Source organism: Nycticebus coucang, chromosome 12 (assembly GCF_027406575.1).
Source record: "Nycticebus coucang isolate mNycCou1 chromosome 12, mNycCou1.pri, whole genome shotgun sequence".
Lineage (NCBI taxonomy): Eukaryota > Metazoa > Chordata > Mammalia > Primates > Lorisidae > Nycticebus > Nycticebus coucang.
Window position 1 is genome coordinate 46,530,939 of NC_069791.1, and position 19,595 is coordinate 46,550,533.

Below are 19,595 nucleotides of genomic sequence, written 5' to 3' on the forward strand. Positions count from 1 at the left end.
CCTAGACAGATAGTGCAAGGTCACCTAAGCTATTTACCTCGCCAGTGTTCATTTTGCCTCATCTTTAAAACAGTAGTTGTAATAAAAATGGTCTCAAGATACTTAATTGCAATTATTTAATGTTCACTAAGTAATATTTTATAGTAATATTAAAAAATAGCTCACCTAGAGCCAATCACAGGATTCTGCAAATGACATACCACCTCCCACAACTCCACTCCCCAGCCAGGGGGCAGGTGCACCTACAAGTTCTAGATGAGCTATTCTTCCCCCAAACTCGAGAGCCACAAGCACTAGCTGCAACCCAAGGCAGCAAGTTTGTGAGCACAAAGTCCCTAAGTGGCAAGAGAATGTGGAAAGAAATAGAGGACATGTAGCCAGTCTGGTCTCCCCCAACAGATTAGGAAGCAAGAAATCTCTGAGGAGGAGATCAGCAGATGATCCCGACTAACAGGCAGCAGAGGCTGAGTCCCCAGGGCCTAGGTTTCCTGAATTAAGTGTCTCCAATACCTGATCCCATTTTGCTTGACAAATATTTTAGACAGATAAAGTAGAGGAACATGTCCAAAATGTTAACAGTGGTTATGAACAGTCACATTATGGGCAATTTTTCTTACTCTGATTTTTCTCCTTTCTCCAACTTCTATGCAACCTGTATGTTTACTATTCAAAAAAAGTCTCCACTAATAGCCCTGACAAAACATATTCTACTTCCATCATACCCCACTGCTAATTCAAAATCCTAAGCTCCCAGAGGGTCAACAAACTAGCCTAATTTGTAGTCCCAGCATATGGTGCAGTTTTTGGCATACAGTTGATACTCAATAAATGTCTGCTACACCAGGCCCAGTGGCTCCCACCTGTAATCCCAACACTCTGGGAGGCCAAGGATTTCTTGAGCTCAGGAGTTCGAGACCAACCTGAGCCAGAGCGAGACCCTGTCTCTAAAAATAGCTGGGTATTGTGGCAGGTGCCTGTAGTCCTAGCTACTCAGGAGGTTAAGGCAAGAGAATCACTTGAGCCCAAGAGTTTGAAGTTGCTGTGAGCAATGATGCCACGGCAATCTACTAAGGGTGAAAAGTGAGACTCTGTCTCACAAAAATGAAAGAAAGAGCAAGAAAATACATGTCTGCTAAATGGCTGCATGAATCAGCACCATGGAGCCCTTCTGGAATGGGAACGCATGTTCACCTCAGCTGCGGCACACACAGAGCAGGTGGGTTCTCACCCTGGTGCTGCCATCAAGGAGCATTCCAGCAGTGCCCCTAGGGCACAGGGCTACCAGGGAAATACTTCTGTTGTAATTTGGAAAGTCTTTCACTGGGGGGAGGGAGGGAAGACAGTAGTCTCTTCACCCACAGCCGGCACACATTCTCTACCCATTTGGGTACACAGCCTCCCACCAGCACTAGACTCACCCTCTGCAGCTGTCACTGTGCCCGTGGTATTGGCCAGATCCAGAAGAATGGAGGGGAAGGTTGGATGCAGGAGGTACAGGTGGTGAAGGCTGGGTGGCTCAGTTCCTATGATGGTATCCTGACAGTAAGCCACAAAAAGGAAAAGCAAAGGTGACTCTACATTCCCACATGTGATAGTCCTCAGATAAAAGGCAGAGGAGAGACACTGTTACCCAATCCCAACTTCAAGGACATACTTGCAAGAAACTCCCATATATAAGAGACATTATTTCAAAGAGCTCAAAACACCAGCTAACACCTTTAATCACTTTAATCACTAACACCTTTAAACCACTATCTATAGCTAGAAAATACTTTCTCCTTTATAAGGAAAAAAAAAAATTAAAAGGAAATGTGCATGCCCCAAGAAAGGAACATGACGTAAAGACTTCCCAGTCTTCTGCAGGGAAATAATGGAATACTGGTTCATCCCTCAAAGATGGGGCTTTGTGGAGATAAAATCTATTTATGAAAACATAATAAGCCAAAGACATTTCCTTTCACTGGATATCAAATCCAATTGTAAGCCATCAGGCTAAAAATTACAAAAATCATATCAGTTTGTGAAATAAACAGAACACTGACAACACAAAAGCAAACCATCGATCAACAAATCAACAAAAATTCTAAGACCTAAGTGCGTCAGTCTCCTAATGCTCTAGAGCAGAAGAAATGCACACGGGGACCATCTTCATCAGCACAACTTCTGCGCAGGGAAGAGCTCTGTTGTTTGGGCAGTACAGATGTGTGCATCATACAGTTATACACACAGCAGCACGCCCATGTGGGTCAGTAAACAGCTGCTTCACTGAGCCCCCACATGCCTCTCCCCCCCTCGGACCACCCTGTTCCTCCCTTGGGGAGGGGGGAATGGAAGCCCCGAGGGACAAATATCAACTGCTTCCACATTCTCAGCGTGGGAAGCAGCAGGCCCCTAGGTGAGGAGCTCAGAAAGGACACTTGCAGCCTCATTGCTACTACACGGCCGCAAAGCAGAAGAGGGCATTGTCCACATAGTCTTAGGGTCCCAGAGATGAAGGGACAGATCTCAGGCTCAGATAACATGACAAGATAGCCACACACCTTCCTCACGGCCTACAGAATAAAGCCAAATTTCTTAGCATGAAAACCGAAGCTTTGAACCATTTAACCAAACTCTGCCTTTTCCAGACTTCACCTGTAGTGATTTACCTACCCACCCATGCTATTCAAATGTCTGATTATCACCCCAAATGCGCACTTGACTCTAACCATTGCCAGTCCTACTATTTCTTCCTGAGACCATCTAACCATGTCCTCTACCCCAACTCTGAACATTAAAACACTTCCTTTTCTCTGTCATGAAATGCTCCCATATCACCCCAGGCAAAATTCATTTCTCCCTCCTACTGAGTTTCCATCTAAACTTCACGCTTATAATTCTACTAGAAAATTTGTAACATGCCTTTGTTTTATAATTATAGAAGCTGACATTTGGGAGTCATCTAGCCTAGTCCCCTCAGGAAGTTAAAATATTAGGTAAACTGCTTGTGCTCAAATGTTAGGGCCTGGCAGAGTTGGCACAATAATCCAGGTTTTACGTAAATCTGATCCTCAAAATGAGAGACTATATCAGTATCTTTATTATGGATAAAGAACACGAGGCTCAGAGAAGCTGAGTAATTTGTCATGAGCTCCTGGTTGGTATATTCAGGACTCTGCTTCCATCAGGTTCCCCTATTACCTGGGGATCATCTGTCTTCTCTAGAGGGCCAAGACTATTTCCGGCTTATTCTTAGGTTGCTTCAGAGATCACAGTGCCTGGCACACAGCAGGTGCTCAGTCAAGATCTATTTCGGTGAAGTGAGCCAAGGTGGGTCTTGCTAACAACTTCCAGGCATCTATTACAGGTGGCACCCTGCCTCGTCAACCCCATTCCAATACTGCAGTATGACATTTAAGACTTCTTAAAATCCGCCTTCTGGGAGTTAGACTTTCTCTCCCATAATCTCCCCCAATGGACCTCTCAGGTTTGGCTTGGTCAATGTCCCTCTGCAGCTGCTGGCCACCCCTCCCCATCCTGTTCCTGCACCCGCAGTGGACGCACCTGAAAGGCCAGCCTCACCACTCCATGAAACTCTCTCTGCCCAGTCCAGACCACTCAAAGTGATTTCTCCTCCTCAACAACTACAGTATATCTGACTTATCTGTACCTCTGGATCTTGGATCTTGAGAAGACATTTTATTCTTTATCCAGCTCCTATCCCAGGAGCCAATCAGCACTCATGTCCATGGTCAAAAGGCAAAGGCATGGAAGGCTGTCCCCCAGTGGGTGCTGATTTGTTTCTATCCCTAACCTCTCAGAAGGTGACTGGCCAAATAGCATCTCCAGACTCCAGTCAGCTCTGCAGAGCAGCTGCCATGTGACAAAGTGAAAAAGGTATGCTCCTAGGCTCACTCACGGAATTGGAAGATATAGCCAGCCCCTCAGCCCAGAAGAGGAAGACAGATTTCTGGTCTGAAGTAACTGCTGATGTGGCTGGCGCTTCTTTCATTTGACATGGAATGCTGTAACTCCAAGTCACAAAGCCAGATTCACCATCCACCACCATCATCTACAAAAGAAAAGACAGGGAGTGAACATGGCCAATCCTTAGAAAAGTAGCAGCCAAGAAAACACACAGAAACAAAAAACAAGACAACCCACAGGTGTTCAAATCATACATAACGTAACAGGCTGAGTTGCTGAGTTGTAGGCACGTGCAGAGCTCGGAACAATCAATGTCTAGGGACCAGGATGTGAGCTTCTGCAGCCATTCCCATCTAGCAGGGCTTACAGAACTGCAGAGTTCTCAAATGGGAAGGGAACATGACAAATTGTCTAGTCCTCCTCATTTGACAAATGAGGAAAGGAGGTGCAGAGACAGAAAGTGACACTTTGTCCATGGTTAGGACGGTCCTCAGACAGCCAGAGCAGCCACTCTACAGATGCCAAGTATAGCACCTCATCCCTTCCACTGCGACAATACTTAGGAAACCATGAGGAAGGGGACACTGCCGGTGCACCCTCTGAAGAGCTTCGTGGATTTGACTCTTGCTGTCATGGCATATGTAATTCATCCCCAGGTAGTCTCACATTTAAAGGAGTAATTTAAACAAGCAGAAAAATAAAAGGAACTGTGTTCCTTAGCTGCATCTCTCAAAGGATAATCAGGGAATCATATTCATAACCCCCAGGAGCACTTAGACCTGCTCCTCACCCCCAAACGTCCCCTACCTCACAGCCCTGGGCCTCTCATTAGCCAAAATCCCAAGGAAGCTCACCCCACCCCCACCTTACTCCCCCTCCCTCGGTGCCTCTGTGCTTCTGTGAGTGGAAAACCTAACCTCTTTGGACAGTCACATGCTGTGCTTTTAGTTTCCTGATCCCTGCCCTGCCCCACCCTTGCTCAAACTCCACATCACAAAAGGTCCTGGAACCACATTGGCAGAGACAAATTCCTCTGAAGAAGCAGAAAGGAAAAAACAGACTAGAAATTTAAAATTCCTTTTCTTTTTTTCTTTTTGAGACAGAGTCTCACTCTGTAGCCCTCAGTGGATTGCCATGGCGTCATAGCTCACAGCAACCTCAAACTCTTGGGCTCAAGCAATTCTCTTGCCTTAGCCTCCCAAGTAGCTGGGACTACAGGTCATACTGTATGACATTTAAGACTTCCTAAAATCCGCCTTCTGGGAGTTAGACTTTCTCTCCCATAATCTCCCCCAGTGGACCTCTCAGGTTTGGCTTGGTCAATGTCCCTCTGCAGCTGCTGGCCACCCGCTATAATAGTAGACCGCTATAATGCCTGGCTACTTTTAGAGACAAGTTCTTGCTCTTGCTCTTGCTCAGGCTAGTCTTGAACTTGTGAGTGAGCTCAGGTAATCCACCTTCCTCGGCCGCCCAGATTGCTAGGATTATAAGCGTGAGCCACATCACCCGGCAAGATTCCCTGAAATTTGGGGCCACTCCACTAAATACTTTGATCTAGTCACATACATTATTTCATGTAACTGTCACAATAACCTGATGAAGACAGGAGGTATTTTATCTGTGTTTTATAAATTCAGAAACTGCAACTAGGCGAGATTACATGATTTGCCCATGACTGCCAATAAGTAGTGATGCCACGGAAAACCCAGGGCTGAAACTCCCAGCACCTCAGTTCTTAACCAACCTACTACACACCTCTCTCCCTTCGTCCTCCCAGGTATACCAGTGAAAATTCCAATTTGTAACTGAGATTCCTTTGAATTACAAGCAGACATTGCTTCTTTCCTGCATAACACTGTGGGAAGACTCTTCCTGAAGTGATGTTTGGATCACTGCATCTGTCCTTTCTGCCCATGACCAAATAACCCTACTGCCTTCAACCCCTCATGCAAGTGCTGTGGCCTTGCTTTTTGGGCCTTTTGTAAGCTGACCTCATTCTGATCTCTCTGGCAGGAGTGCAGCTCAGCCCATCCTCATCCATTCAGCAAACCTCTTCTCTGCTCTCAGGATTCTGTACACACACACCCCTAGCCAAATGAAAGCATCTCTTGACTCCCTGGACCTCCAGCTTGCCCATGCTCCCATGTATGCAAACCTCCACAACAGCGCTTTCCGTGATGTGATAGAGCTACATGGCCTGGGTGCCCCAGGAAACCAGGACTACGCAAGAGCAGAGGCCCCATCCTCATTAACTTTGTGTATCCAGCATCTAGCACAGACCTTGGCACATACGGAGATGAAGATGAAACGCATGTTGAATTCTTTTTCTCTCTCAAAGAACAGTAAGCAATGTATTAATATATTTTTCATGGTGACAATAAACCAAAAAGCTTGGACGATTTTTAAAGAGATGTTTAAAACTCTGTAATTCTGCCTGTAATGTTAAAGGAATGTAAACTGTCAAGCCAATCATTTAACTTCACAATATGCAACCTCTTAAAATCAGAAAGATCAACTGGGTGTCCTTGGAACAGGCCACGCCATTTCTCTGTCTGGGCTTCTGGTGTTGGTGTTCCTGACCTGGCATGCCTTCCTGTCCACATAAATACAATTGAACCTTAAAAGTTCTGCTCATATATTCCTCCTTTATAAAGTCTCCCATAAAAACCCAGCCACCATGGATAAATACCCTGCCGTCTTAGGTATATATGTACATGGAAGATTAAATTTATTTATACCTGCCTTTCCCCACCAAGAGATTTCAGAAAGCTCCTCCTACCTCACTGTAAGCTGGAGATCCAGAAGAAGGAACTCCTGTACAGGAAGGATATTACCCTAGAAACGCTTCCAAGGCTATATACTGTGGCACTGAATCATGGGTTTTCATTGTGTCTGTTAATCGAGTCTTTGAGGTTCTTTTAATTGTTCACAGTGCCTAGCACAGGACTGGACACAAAGTACACTTGACACATATTGACTGACTTGAGTCCCCAAATTGTACCTTTTTCATCCCAACTCCATCCTGTATCTGCAGAAGAAAGTCCAGTGTGTGATCCTCAGTGAAATACCCAGGAGTAGGCTGGCTGCAATTAAGGGCAAAGCAAGCGTGAATGAGAAAAACAGGACTGGGGCTCTTTCCCTCCCTCTCTTCTTGCATCAACCCCAGATGTCAAGCAATTGTTCCAGGCAATTTTTACATGTGAAAACGTGGGTTGAACAGCAAACACGAGAAGGGGTGCTGCAAACCTGCACAGGCCTTGAAGGTTCAGTGTCCAGTGAGGTGTCAGATTTTGCCCCCGAAGCAGGACGAGACCTTGTGTGGTAGTAATCAGAAGGTTGCTGCAGTTGGAATCTGGGGCCTTCACCATCTGGAGCAGCTCAACACCGTCACTGAATTAAACAAGATCCCGGCAGTTAGTCTCTGGCTCGGAAGGGATTCCTGAGCCCTTTATTTTGCCCATTTCTTTCAGCGTATGCACATTTGTACATACTCTCATATTCGTGTCCCATTGTTATCAAGTGGGATTCTCTGTCATTCCAATTGAATTTTATTTTCTTGAGCCTTAGAAACAAAAGATCTCTAGAAAACTGCATGCAAGTTCAAAAGAAACTCAAAGGAAAAGTGCTGTGGTGCCATAGCCTCACACTGGATGCTCTGAGAAAGGCAACAGAGCCAAGGACAATGGCAGGGAGAACAGAGATTTGGACAGAAGGCCTGAAACTGTCAATGAGCTGTACAGCAAGTCATGGCAAATGCCTCATGGAATGATTTCTTTCTCTGTAACACTGGGACCATTCCATCTAATACCTGCCACATTCACCAAAACAACATGATGCTGCCTAAGAAAATGACTTGAACCTTCTGATAGAAAAGAACAAAACAATTATTACTCAGGCTTGCGGTTAAATGGGTAAAACCCGCTACATGTGACCAAACTAAATGCTTTTAGTTAAGAAGCAAGAATCAAAAATAAGATTTCATGAATGCAATACTTGCTTCTATCAATATGATGCTTCACCTAAGAGAAAAATACAGGGAAAGAATAGGTCAGATCCTTCAGCAAAGTCTCACAAATAGTTAAGTAAAGCTACCTCCCTCGCCACTTGGACTAGGGACTCTACACAAACATCTTTCCTTATAGGCCATGCGTGATGTGATCCCACATCATGGTCTCCAACACACAGATATCAACACATTATGGTACCAAAACAAGAAACTTCTCACTCATGTTAATCAGACCAGACCTCTGCCCACATGTCCACCAGCCCCACCAAACAAAAAGGCTCCAAGGCACGTGAGCTTACAGGAGAGCTCACTGTGACCAAGGACACACATCTGCCCTACCTGTACATGTCAATGAGCTCGGACAGGTTGGTGGATCTTCGCTTCTCCCACTCTGGCTCTTCAATCTGCAGAGACGGTGGTAAGCTGTCTCGATTTTGGGCCTGAACAAAAATGTCCCGCAGGGCGACAGCTTGTATATTTCCTAGCACCACAGGAAGAACCAACACTAAGAAGTTGAATTTAATAAACTATCCTAGAGTGAGGATCTGAGCAAGAGACACAGGGTCTGAGCATATGAGTCCAGTGGAGCCCACCCAGACTGGTTCAACGTGGAATGCGTGGGGAAGTGATGAAGTGGGTGCTGGACAAAGAGTCTTCTCTTAAGGGAAAGCAGATTAACAACCTGCAATAGGTGGGGGAGAGTGAGAGGCCTGCAATCGGGGGCTTTGAAAGGGCTTTTGTCAGCAATTCCAGCACCATCACCTTGTCTCACCAGGGAGGCCTACTCACATGCACCAGAGGGGAACAGTATGAAAACCAGCCTTGCTTCTTACCAAAGCCAAACAGGATGTAGACAGCCCCATTTGTGGTGATGTAAACCTGAGGACCAATCAGATTCCCAACTCCCACGGTGTTGTACTTCACAGGTCGGCCCACTGGACTTCCTGTCCGTCCAGACACCAGGAGAAAGCACAGATCTAGCTGAAGAAGTCAAAGAAAGGGGTACAGTCAATAGAAGCCCTGCTGTTGCTAAGTCACATGGCTTCTCCACAAAGCTCCTAGTTTTTCTCATTAGCTATAGGTTCTGAAACACCCAAAAGTTGGAAAGCACAAAGCCAAACCTGCTTTGCTTTATTTCCCGAGAAGTAAGAAAGTGAGGGAAATATCCTATTCTCTTACTAAATACACGCAAAGGGCCTGTCCGCCAGCATGATGGCGGACAGGACAGACATGTAGCTCACCTCTCCCAAGTCATCAGGTGAGAGGAAGAGGGTCTGGACCTTTCCCGCGCGTAGATTATTGGTGTGGACGGACAGCTGGAGACACTCAGCAAATTGGCAGATTGCTACATATGAGGGGTAATTTAAAACCATGGACTCTGTTGTAGAGATTTTTCCCTGTTGGGCAGTGCTGGCCGGCAGGCCCCTCCCTTACGGAGGACAGCAGCTTGCAAATACTGGCAAAACCCAACTGATGAAAATTTATTCCTTAGCTGAGGGTGACACCCTAAAGGAGAGCCACTCAAAACCACGGGGAGCTGGGCAACCCAATGGAAAATTGAAGGAAAGGGATCCTGCCCGGGAAACAGACATTTTGAACTATCTGAAATGGCAAACGCCCTCCCCCAGAACAACCGGAGTGATTAAATAGACCCGAGCATTCCTCATGGTACCTCAATTTCTCTCAAAGTACAATTGCTGATGACTAGAGAGTCTCCTGGGGAACAGAATCCCTATCTACAGCTAAATACAGGACGGTTTTACAGGAGTCGTTACTCCCAGTCCCAGAAATCCTCAGTAATATTTGGTCCCAGATAGAATCAATCCAGGCAGTGCTCTCCCATTAGAACATCCATGTCTGGCCAGGACTATCAACTTTACTCTCAGAGAAGGGCAACCTTTTCCCATCAAGGGCTAGATATCTTTTAGGCTCTGATGCACAGATGATCACTGTAGCGATTACTCTACTCTCCCATTCTAGTGCGAAAGTAGTTGTCATAAACAATACAGAAATGAATAGATGTGATTGTGTTTCAATAAAACATCATAAAAACAAGCAGTGGGCCAAATCTGGCCTACTGGCCATCATTTGCCAACCTCGGCTCTAGAGGATTTTCTTTTTGGGATATAGACACCAGCTGGGAAACACAGGGATGGTATCTATATCTTAACTTTGACAAAGTTTATCATCAGAATGCTATAACAAGATAAAGAAAGCTGGTTTGCAGTACGCCCAGATGAAGAAATTTTACAGAGTTAATACAACCTAGAAGGAGGTTTTTAGTGGAACATCACAGCACTCTGCTATTACCCTATTCCCTTTTTGTTTGTTTTTTAGAGACAGAGTCTCACTTTGTCGCCCTCAGGAAAGTGCCATGGCATCACAGCTCACAGCAACCTCCAGCTCTTGGGCTTCGGCGATCCTCTTGCCTCAGCCTCCCGAGTAGCTGGAACTACAGGCTCCTGCCACAATGCCTGGCTATTTTTTTGTTGCAGTTTGGCTGGGGCCAGGTTCAAACCCGTCACCCTCAGTATATGGGGCTGGTGCCTTACTCACTGAGCCATAGGTGCCATCCTTTTACCCCATTCCTATTAAACATTCTTATCAAAGACTATTCTGAATGAATAGAATTCAAGTTTATCACAAAGCTGAGAGGAATAGCTAAATTGGTATATGACAAACTCAAAATTCACAAAGGCCCTGGGCTGGAAGATGAGTCGACATTTGCCAGAAGAAACTGGTCTGTTAATAATAGATTAACTAAAAGATACGGTTGTTAGCTAAGTAATTACAAACAAAAAGCAAATTTTAGAAAGGCTATTGAGGCCGGGCACAGTGACTCACATCTGTAATCCTAGCACTCTGGAAGGCTGAGGCAGGTGGATTGCCTGAGCTCACTCAGGGGTTCAAGACCAGCCTGAGCAAGAGCGAGACCCCGTCTCTAAAAGTAGCTGGGCATTATGGAGAGCACCTGTAGTCCCAGCTACTAAGGAGGCTGAGGCAAGAGAATCACTTGAGCTCAAAGTCTGAGGTTGCCGTGAGCTGTGACGCCATGGCATTCTACCGAGGATGACAAAGTGAGACTCTGTCTCAAAAAAAAACAAAAAAAGAAAGAAAGAAAAGCTATTGAAACCTCAGTAGAAATATAGTCTCCATCAAAGGGAGTAACAATTTTCTGAAGTTGAAATAAATGGTTAGACTATGAATAAAATACTGTTTTCAGGTACGGATACCACATTTTAAAAGAGACTTGGACACAATGGAGTATAAGGGGAGAGAAATCAAGAAAAAGAGGGGTTTGGACTTCCAACTATTGCATGGGGAACAGAAGAAACTGGGATGTTTAGCCTTGAAAGTGGCAGGGTTAAAGGAGCCAGGCTAATGGCTGATGGGCTTTGTTCAGAAAGGAGATTAGACTCATTCAGAGTAGCTCTACAGGACTAAAGCTGGAACAATGAATGGGAGCTGCGAGAAAGCAGATTTCTCATCAACAGGACAGAATGTTCTAAAGCTGAACAAAACTGAAATGGACTGCCTCCCAAATCAGTGATATTGCCATGGGCGTGAGGGCTCCAACAGAATACAGCAGCCAGTATGTCTGCCATGCTGAATCGGAGATCACAGCATGGTAGGAGAAGGTTAACCATGTGACTTTTAGCATCCCTTCCCACGAACATTCTAGACCAGATCAGTTCCTCTAACCTGAAAACAGGTTCAGTTCTCCAAACTGACTTCACTCTAAATCCAAATCTAAGAAATGCAATCACTTAAGTCATAGACTTTATACATTTCCTTTATTGTGAAGCGAGAGCCCTCCATCTCAGGAGCTTAAACAAGTTCCTTTGGTTCTTTGTTGCTGGTACTGAGGTCAAAAAAGGTCAGCAGAAAGACTGAAGCTGCTGCTACGTACCCACTGCCTCTCCAAGATCATCCTAGAACTATCGATCACTTTTCAGACAGAATGGAGAGTATCTCACGCCTCTGGCCCACTGTGCAAATGAATAAATTCTATGGGACAAGATGAACAATGTACTGGGTGGAGACACCCCCCTACACACACACACACACAAAGGGCACAGAGGAAGAGTAGGCCAGAAGCCAAGTCCTCTAACAGAGACCCCCTTACTACAGAGGGTCCCTAAAGGCCTGAACCACTATCCCACCAACCACCACCAGCTCATGGGAAGCCAGACAGGGCATAAGACCAAGATTCTTCAATTTGTTCAAGATGTATAAACTTGTTCAATACCTCGGCCCACTGCAATTCCATTAAAAAGAAACTCTCCAAATTTCCCTTTGAGAACTTTAGACAACCAACTTCCTGCTAGAGGTAATAACTAGAATTATCCCTGGTCCCCAGTCCCTTTATTTATGATGGATGGGATAAAAAAAATTTACATGGATAATTCCTGAATTCTTGATTCAGATCCACTTTGAGGCCAATGGACTACCTGAAGAAATCTAACAGAAAGTACCCTTAAAGCTAAGCAGGCCTCAAAGATTTAGCTCATTCTCAAGCTTCTTTCATCTCATCTTATAAGGCAAGGCATTGCCTAGCGTACTGTGCTTCTCAAAACTAGTGATTGGTGGAGAAATTCAAGTTTGTGGTGCTCTTGGAAGAAAGCCACAAAATATTAACCTTTAATTCCATTCTACGTAATTTTACCTGAAGGATTTATAACTCTACTCTGTAACGCTGTATACACAATACAAAAAAATCACAACAGCAAACACAAAGTCTATTAAAATTAAAATAAGCAGCCAGGCATAGTGGCTCACGCCTATAATCTTAGCGCTCTGGAAGCCTGAGGCAGGAGTTCAGGACCAGCCTGAACAAGAGCAAGTCCCCATCTCTACTAAAAACAGAAAATTTAGCCTGCCCTTGTAGCAAGCTCCTGCAGTCCCAGCTCTTGGGAGGCTGGAGGCAAAAGGAACTCTTGAGCCCAAGAGTTTGAGGTTGCTGTAAGCTATGATGCCATGGCACTCACCCAGGGTGACAGAGTAAGACTCTGTCTCAAAAAGCTAAATTAATTAAATTAAAATAAGCTACCAAATGAGGCAAAATTCTCTGTCTCCACATTTTTCCACACACATTCTTTGCCAATAGCTCAGTTCTTTTGTGCATAAGCATTTCCTTGGCAGATTCACAGTAGGAAATCTGAGAGAAAGTTTGAAAAACTGACAAAAGCTCTGAGAAAAGCTTTAGGAATAAAACTTAAAATTAAGACAATTCTGTTTATCAATTGACTCTTTCCTATGATTTGGGAAGAGTAATTAATTGGGGTAAAGACTTCTCTTATTTTATCTGTGTATAGAATAACTAGCTCCAGTGTACTGAAATTCCAGCAAAGCATAATTCAGGACCATAATTCAAAGGTCTCTGTCCTGGAATCAATATCTGGCTTGTCACAGTCTAGATCACACCTCTCCTTTCTTTGCTCACTGTTGTTATCGTTTGACTTTGATTTTATTCTTTTTTTTTTGTTTGTTTTTTGTTTTTTTTTGTAGAGACAGAGTCTCACTGTACCGCCCTCGGGTAGAGTGCCGTGGCGTCACACGGCTCACAGCAACCTCCAACTCCTGGGCTTAAGCGATTCTCTTGCCTCAGCCTCCGGAGTAGCTGGGACTACAGGCGCCCGCCACAACGCCCGGCTATTTTTTGGTTGCAGTTTGGCCGGGGCTGGGTTTGAACCCGCCACCCTCGGCATATGGGGCCGGCGCCCTACTCACTGAGCCACAGGCGCCGCCCGACTTTGATTTTATTCTATGTATACTTCGTACGCTATCTATCAGTCTGTCCTCCCGTCTTACAATTGAAACAAAATTTAAATATATATATACATATATATATACAGTAACACTAACAACACATATACCTTGTAAAAAATGGGCACCATTCTAGGCACTTTAAATACATTAGCTCTGATTTGCCTAACAATCCTACAAGGAGATATAATATTCCCACTTTACATATGAAAAAAAACAGAGCTCAAATAGGCTCTGTGGCTTGCCACAAATTCTACAAAGCTATCAGGGAATTCACACAGAGACCTATCCAGCCACAGAGCTCCTGACACCACCGCACATGGAACCAGAATGACTGCCGGAAAAAATGGATTCATAATGGTCACTTACACTCACAAAGAGAATTTACTTAAACGTAAGCCCTTGTAAAAAGAAAGTTGAAAGCAGCCATTTATAATAACACTAGGAACTGAGATAACTAAAATTGAAGCATTCCCTATAACAACAACAACAATAACAAAAAACACTTAACAGAGATCATACCTGCAAGTCCCCAATGGCCAGAACCACCAGATCTCTGACGCCGTCATCATCCACATCTGGCAGCACCATGACCGGGGCAGCCAAGGTACCGTTGGACAAGTCGTCTGCATTTAAAGTCCAAACGGCTTTGCCTAGGGAAGGACAAGCAAGGTGAACACCACCACGCTGGAGAAGGCAGATGAGATGCTCCCAGGCCAACAAAGAGAAGCACAATGCTGTCTCAACAGCAGACAGCAACTCCTACTTACTTGATCCCTTTCGATTTTAGCTTATTAAGGAGGAAAGGAGCAGACTGCAATGGAAAATCCTCAGCTATCTGGTTGAACAAATCCATGTATTAACTTCGCACCTAGATTTCTCACACAAAATGGAAGCACCAAAGTCTCTCCAAAAAAGAGAATCTCACTTGTGTGGGGTGGAAGAATTGACCTGTGAGAGGTTATCACAACTATTTAGGAACCAGCTGGGGCCAGCTGACCAGAAGAACCCCCTCTCCTTCTTGAAGGTGTTCACAGAAACTGTAGGAGGTTTTTTCAAGACGACTTCAGTTCCACAGTTTAACCTGCATCCTAATTTTTTACCATTCAGAAGCATTCTGCTATCAAATTCCAACCTTTCATCCTGGGAAGGATGTTATTTACTCAGTTTGACTTGAGAGAATGGAAGGTGGCCCCAAGCACACTGGCAGTAAATTTAAGATTCTGCAAGGAGTCTTTGTTACATTTCTTTTTCATTCCTTTTGGCACAAATGTCTGAATGGAGTAAGAGGCTAAGAAGCCAAATCAAAAAGATTCAACACACCTTAATTTCTTCACTGTCATATAAATGCCCAAGTCTAATACACAGGGTGGCCATAAAGTTTGCATGTAATTTAAAATTGCACACTGTTTTAAACTGTATATGAACTTTATGGCCACCCTGAATAGTGACTCAGGCATATTAAATAAGAAAAGACAGAGCTCAATCATCTTTTGTACAAAGAACAGAGTAGGCGGACTATTCACAAACCCAAGGCCTCAGGGTAGTTTCTGTTTGGATAATGCAGTTTAGCTCCATCCTATCACCACATAGGTAGAACCATGGATTCAGTTACTCAATCTGTCAAAATCATTTCTCTCATTTCCCTTAATAACCACCTTCCAAGAGCAATAAATCAGACTCTGTAGAAAGGTCCCTTCCCCACTGATTGTTCTAATCCAAAATTATGGCTCACAGGAGCAAAGCTCTCCCAAGGTCAGTGGTCTCTACCTGACGTGGCATTGAATGCCCTGAGCATCTTGTGAGTTCCTGTCACGAGGCAGACGGTTCCAGCCCAGCCACCTGGCCCCAGATCCAAACACGTGATATCTCGGGCCTCCTCGGGGAGGGGACTTGACCACAGTGTGCTGCCATTCATCCCCGAAAGGCACACGAGATTGGCAGTTGGTCTTGAGATACCTAAAAAGGAAAGCAGGCAGAGGAGACGAGAGGCAGAGCTGAGCAGGAGGCCAGAGGTAAGGCGGCAAGAAACACTTGGGTACTCTGCTCCCTCCCACATTTCTGGCAACAAGGTCTGAACACACAGTCCTTGTCGTTCCTGCTCAACACGCTTCTCAGGTGAGGTAAGAGCTGTGGCCTCCCTGACTGCCTCAAATACATCTCCACTCCTGCACCTTTCCTAACACTTCTGCTGCCACGTCTGCCGCCTCAGCCACACTAAATAGTGACACCTTGAGGAGAAAGACTGTCACTAATCTCTGCATCCTCGGTGCCTTGCACAGTGCCTAGCACCTATAGCAACCAATTGTTTGCCTGAGAAAAAACAGGAGCAAAATCAAGAATACGAAAAAGTAGTTGTCAGGAACAAAAAACCGCAGGTAAAGGTAACCTTGGACACGCAAGGCTGATCTAGTATATTCACAGAACAGGGAGCAAAATAACTGAACTCTACTCATTACTAGCAAATGCTCCCTAAGAGCATAAAATAGTATTTCTTAAAAATAACCTAAAGATTACATGTGGCAATAATCAGGAGGTCTTACTGGTCCAGACTTCCACAGGATCAGCTGATTTGGCTCCAGTCAGAAAAAGATACTTGAGAAGACTTAATACTAGGTCCAAGGATAGCTGGTGAGGGATGGGAGTAGCCATCTCCGTAGTAAATAAGCCTTTTCATCATTCGATTCAATCAGAACAACACTGTTCCCTCTTGCCAGTTTCACATTCACTTTCAGGACAGGGACATTCCACACATCTCACATATTTTCCATTTCCAGCAACAACTAATGCAGAATAGGAATTGAAGTTTAGAGCTTCCTTCTACCAAATCCTCAGTGTTACTGACTAAATATACAACCTAAAATAAAGTGACAAACTGTGGCTCACCACTTCAGACTTTGTTGCCAGAAGTCGATACCTATGACCAACTGTGGTAACACCTGTTAACGTCCAGACTTCTCCAGGATGCTGTGGGTGACACCCTACACTGTTCTTCCTCCTCAAGGACCTACCAACTCTGTATCAATGCTCAGACTCATTTTTCCTGGGTGGTGATGGGTTAAGCCTTCCCTACCAGACCACAACTCCCTATACAGAAGCCACATCCCTCCAGCTCAGTCCTCTGTGTATAACCAGCACGACTAGAGAAGGTGCTTAGCACCTGCCATGCAGTGGGCATTCAATACCGTCATGGAAAGAACAGAGGAACAAGTGAACAAATAAAAGTCCTCTATCCCTGTATGTGTAGTGCCACAGAACTGTGTGGATTACAGGCACAGTCAAGTGCCACAGAGCTGTGTGGGTTACGGGCACAGAGTGAGGGTTAGGGATGTGAACTCCAGAGCCAGACTCTCTCAGTCTGAATCTGAGCTCTGTCATCTACCAGCTGTGAGACCCTGGGCAAGTTCCTTAACTTCAGCATGTCTCAACTCTATCATCTGCCAAAGGGGGAAGATATTATCAGTCTACCTCATAGATTGTATTGAGGGATAAATCAGTGCATATTTGTGTGGTGCTTACAAGCCTACACAGCACACAGAAAGCACCGTGTGTTCACTGAATTCTTATTCTTACAATGTGCGGCCAAATCAGGCTTGTCCCAGCCCACAGCCTTGCCATTATGTCTCAATATGCAGCAAACCACATAAGATACTACATGTGGAGGGGAAAAATTTTTACCTCAAATGTCATAGGCTGGAAATAATGTAACCAAGTTTCAATTACATGAAAATCTACTTCTAGGCTAGAGATTCTCTCAACAGAACTTTGCCCAAATTGCTTCTACATCTCATACCAGACTCAAAAGCCCCCTGTGGACCTATGCTGAAAATGGAACACTTTTCTTTGTTTCTTTTTTGTTTGTTTTTGCAGTTGATATGTGTAACAGCCAGGCTTTCAAAAACAGCACCTCAATTAGGGAAAGTTATGGAAGCTTTGAGAGAAAGACCATTTACAAAGATGTGGCCAGGGTGTGAGGCCACCACAAGCAAAAGAATAGTCCCTCAGAACTGTTACTGCTCCCAGGCCCCAGGAGACAAGGAGAGGAAGATCCAATCACTGAAATCCAGAAAAACAAAGTCCCGTAAGAGGGCCACCTTGAGATGAGCTATGACCCACAGTCAAGGGTGTAGCCACCCTACAAAGACTCCAGTGGGGAAGGAGCCAGGGGAATAAATATCTCTCCTCATGCTCTCCCTCCTCTCCAGTTCCTCACCTGTGCTGCCCATGGGCCAAGCCCAGTGGGAAGGTGGCCAGCAGGCGAGAGGGCTGTGACCTTACCCACACAGGCCAGCCTCCCAGAGCAGATAGCAGGATGGAGGGCAGAGCTGGGCAAGTAAGGGGAATAGACCTCAGCCGAGAAGTGTGTGCAAGAGGTGTACAAAACACCAGGATGGAGGTTTTCCGCCAGGAGTGGGCGGGTAGGAGAGAGTCAACATTCATCATAATCTAAGAGGCAGTGGGAAACTGGGAGAAAACTCACAAAACCTAAGTACTAACAGCATTCTCTACAGGCACGTGTGCAAGCCACTTCCCCTCTGGATCCCAGTTTCTTCACTGGCCTCAGTGACCACTAAAACTTCCTTCCAGGTATAACTCTGATTTCTTGGAGGGAGCTTTATTTACATGCAGGAATTTCTGGTCAAGCTTATCATGTATGACAGATCCATGATAACATACTGTTCACTGCAGAACCCTCTGCAGTGCCCCTCAGGAGACATCTCTGATGCTTTCTCCTAACTCAGGGTTCTCCCATAGCAGCCTTGAAAAGACACATCTCTTACCTATGGTGCTCCCGTTCCATGACGTCACAAAGGAGAGAAGCACATCTCGCAGGCCATCTCCATTCACATCAGCCAGTTCCAAAGGAGATAGGTCCCCACCTGATAGACACATCAGAAAACCAAAAAGGTCCTGAGCAAGTTACCACAAACCAATTTTCTGCTGTCAGCACCTCCATAGAAATTGGGTAGACTTCCTGTTCCTCAACAAGATGAAATAGACATGCTTCTCCTTGTTCCCCCTTCCAAGCACAGTAAGTCCCCAAGATACAAACATCTGACTACATACAACTCGCACTTATGAACAGAGGCTATTACAGTTAAGTCCCCAAGTTACGACATCTGACTGACGTACAACTCACATGAATGGGAGCTATTACAGATAATAGGTAAATGCACCTGTTCCAATTTACATGCAAATTTAGCGTGAAAACAAAGCTACAGGGTTAGTGCCCATAATTCAGTGGTTAGGGCACCAGCCACATACACCAGGGCCAGTGGGTTCTAACCTGGCCACGGCCTGCTAAACAACAATAACAACAACAAAAAAAATAGCCAGGCGTTGTGGCGGGCACCTGTAGTCTCAGCTACTTGGGAGCTAAGGCAAGAGAATCACTTAAGCCCAAGAGTTTAAGGTTGATGTGAGCTGTGACGCCACAGCACTCTACCAAGGGCAACATAGTGAGACTCTGTCTCAAAAGCAGAAAAAAGAAGAAAAGAAAACAAACCTATAGGCTGGGTGCAGTGGCTCACTATAATCCTAGCACTCCGGGAGGAAAGTGGATTTCTTGAGCTCAGGAGTTCAAGACCAATGTGAGCAAAAATGAGACCCTCACCCCATCTCTACTAAAATTAGAAAAGTTAGGCAGGAGTGGTGGGTGCCTGTTAGTCCCAGCTACTCAGGATCGAGGCAGGAGGATTGCTTGAGCTCAGAGTTTGAGGTTGCTGTGAGCTATGATTATGCCATGGCACTCTAGCCTGGGCAATAAAGTAACTCTGTCTTGGAAAAAAAAAAAAATCCTACAGAACCTATCTCACTCATAACTGAAGGACTGCCTATACATCTAAAAACCTTCAACAAATGTAAGACAACTCTGAAAGGTGGAGAGAGGAAGGCAAGCTGCTAAGGACTGCAAGAT

The 19,595-nt window shown here is 45.0% G+C and overlaps 1 protein-coding gene across 2 annotated transcripts in view; it reads right to left on the minus strand.

The window, feature by feature from the left end:
• The window catches only part of FAM234B (family with sequence similarity 234 member B), a 38,458-nt gene that overhangs the window by 4,216 nt on the left and 14,647 nt on the right, over positions 1-19,595 (minus strand). For both annotated transcript variants that reach the window (XM_053557101.1, XM_053557102.1), the window contains exons 3-11: positions 18,460-18,558; positions 15,449-15,637; positions 14,201-14,331; positions 8,746-8,893; positions 8,252-8,393; positions 7,153-7,296; positions 6,908-6,989; positions 3,899-4,051; positions 1,419-1,536 (exon numbers count right to left, since the gene is read on the minus strand). In XM_053557101.1, the coding sequence (XP_053413076.1) occupies positions 1,419-1,536; positions 3,899-4,051; positions 6,908-6,989; positions 7,153-7,296; positions 8,252-8,393; positions 8,746-8,893; positions 14,201-14,331; positions 15,449-15,637; positions 18,460-18,558 (1,206 nt within the window). The remainder of the gene's footprint in view (positions 1-1,418; positions 1,537-3,898; positions 4,052-6,907; positions 6,990-7,152; positions 7,297-8,251; positions 8,394-8,745; positions 8,894-14,200; positions 14,332-15,448; positions 15,638-18,459; positions 18,559-19,595) is intronic.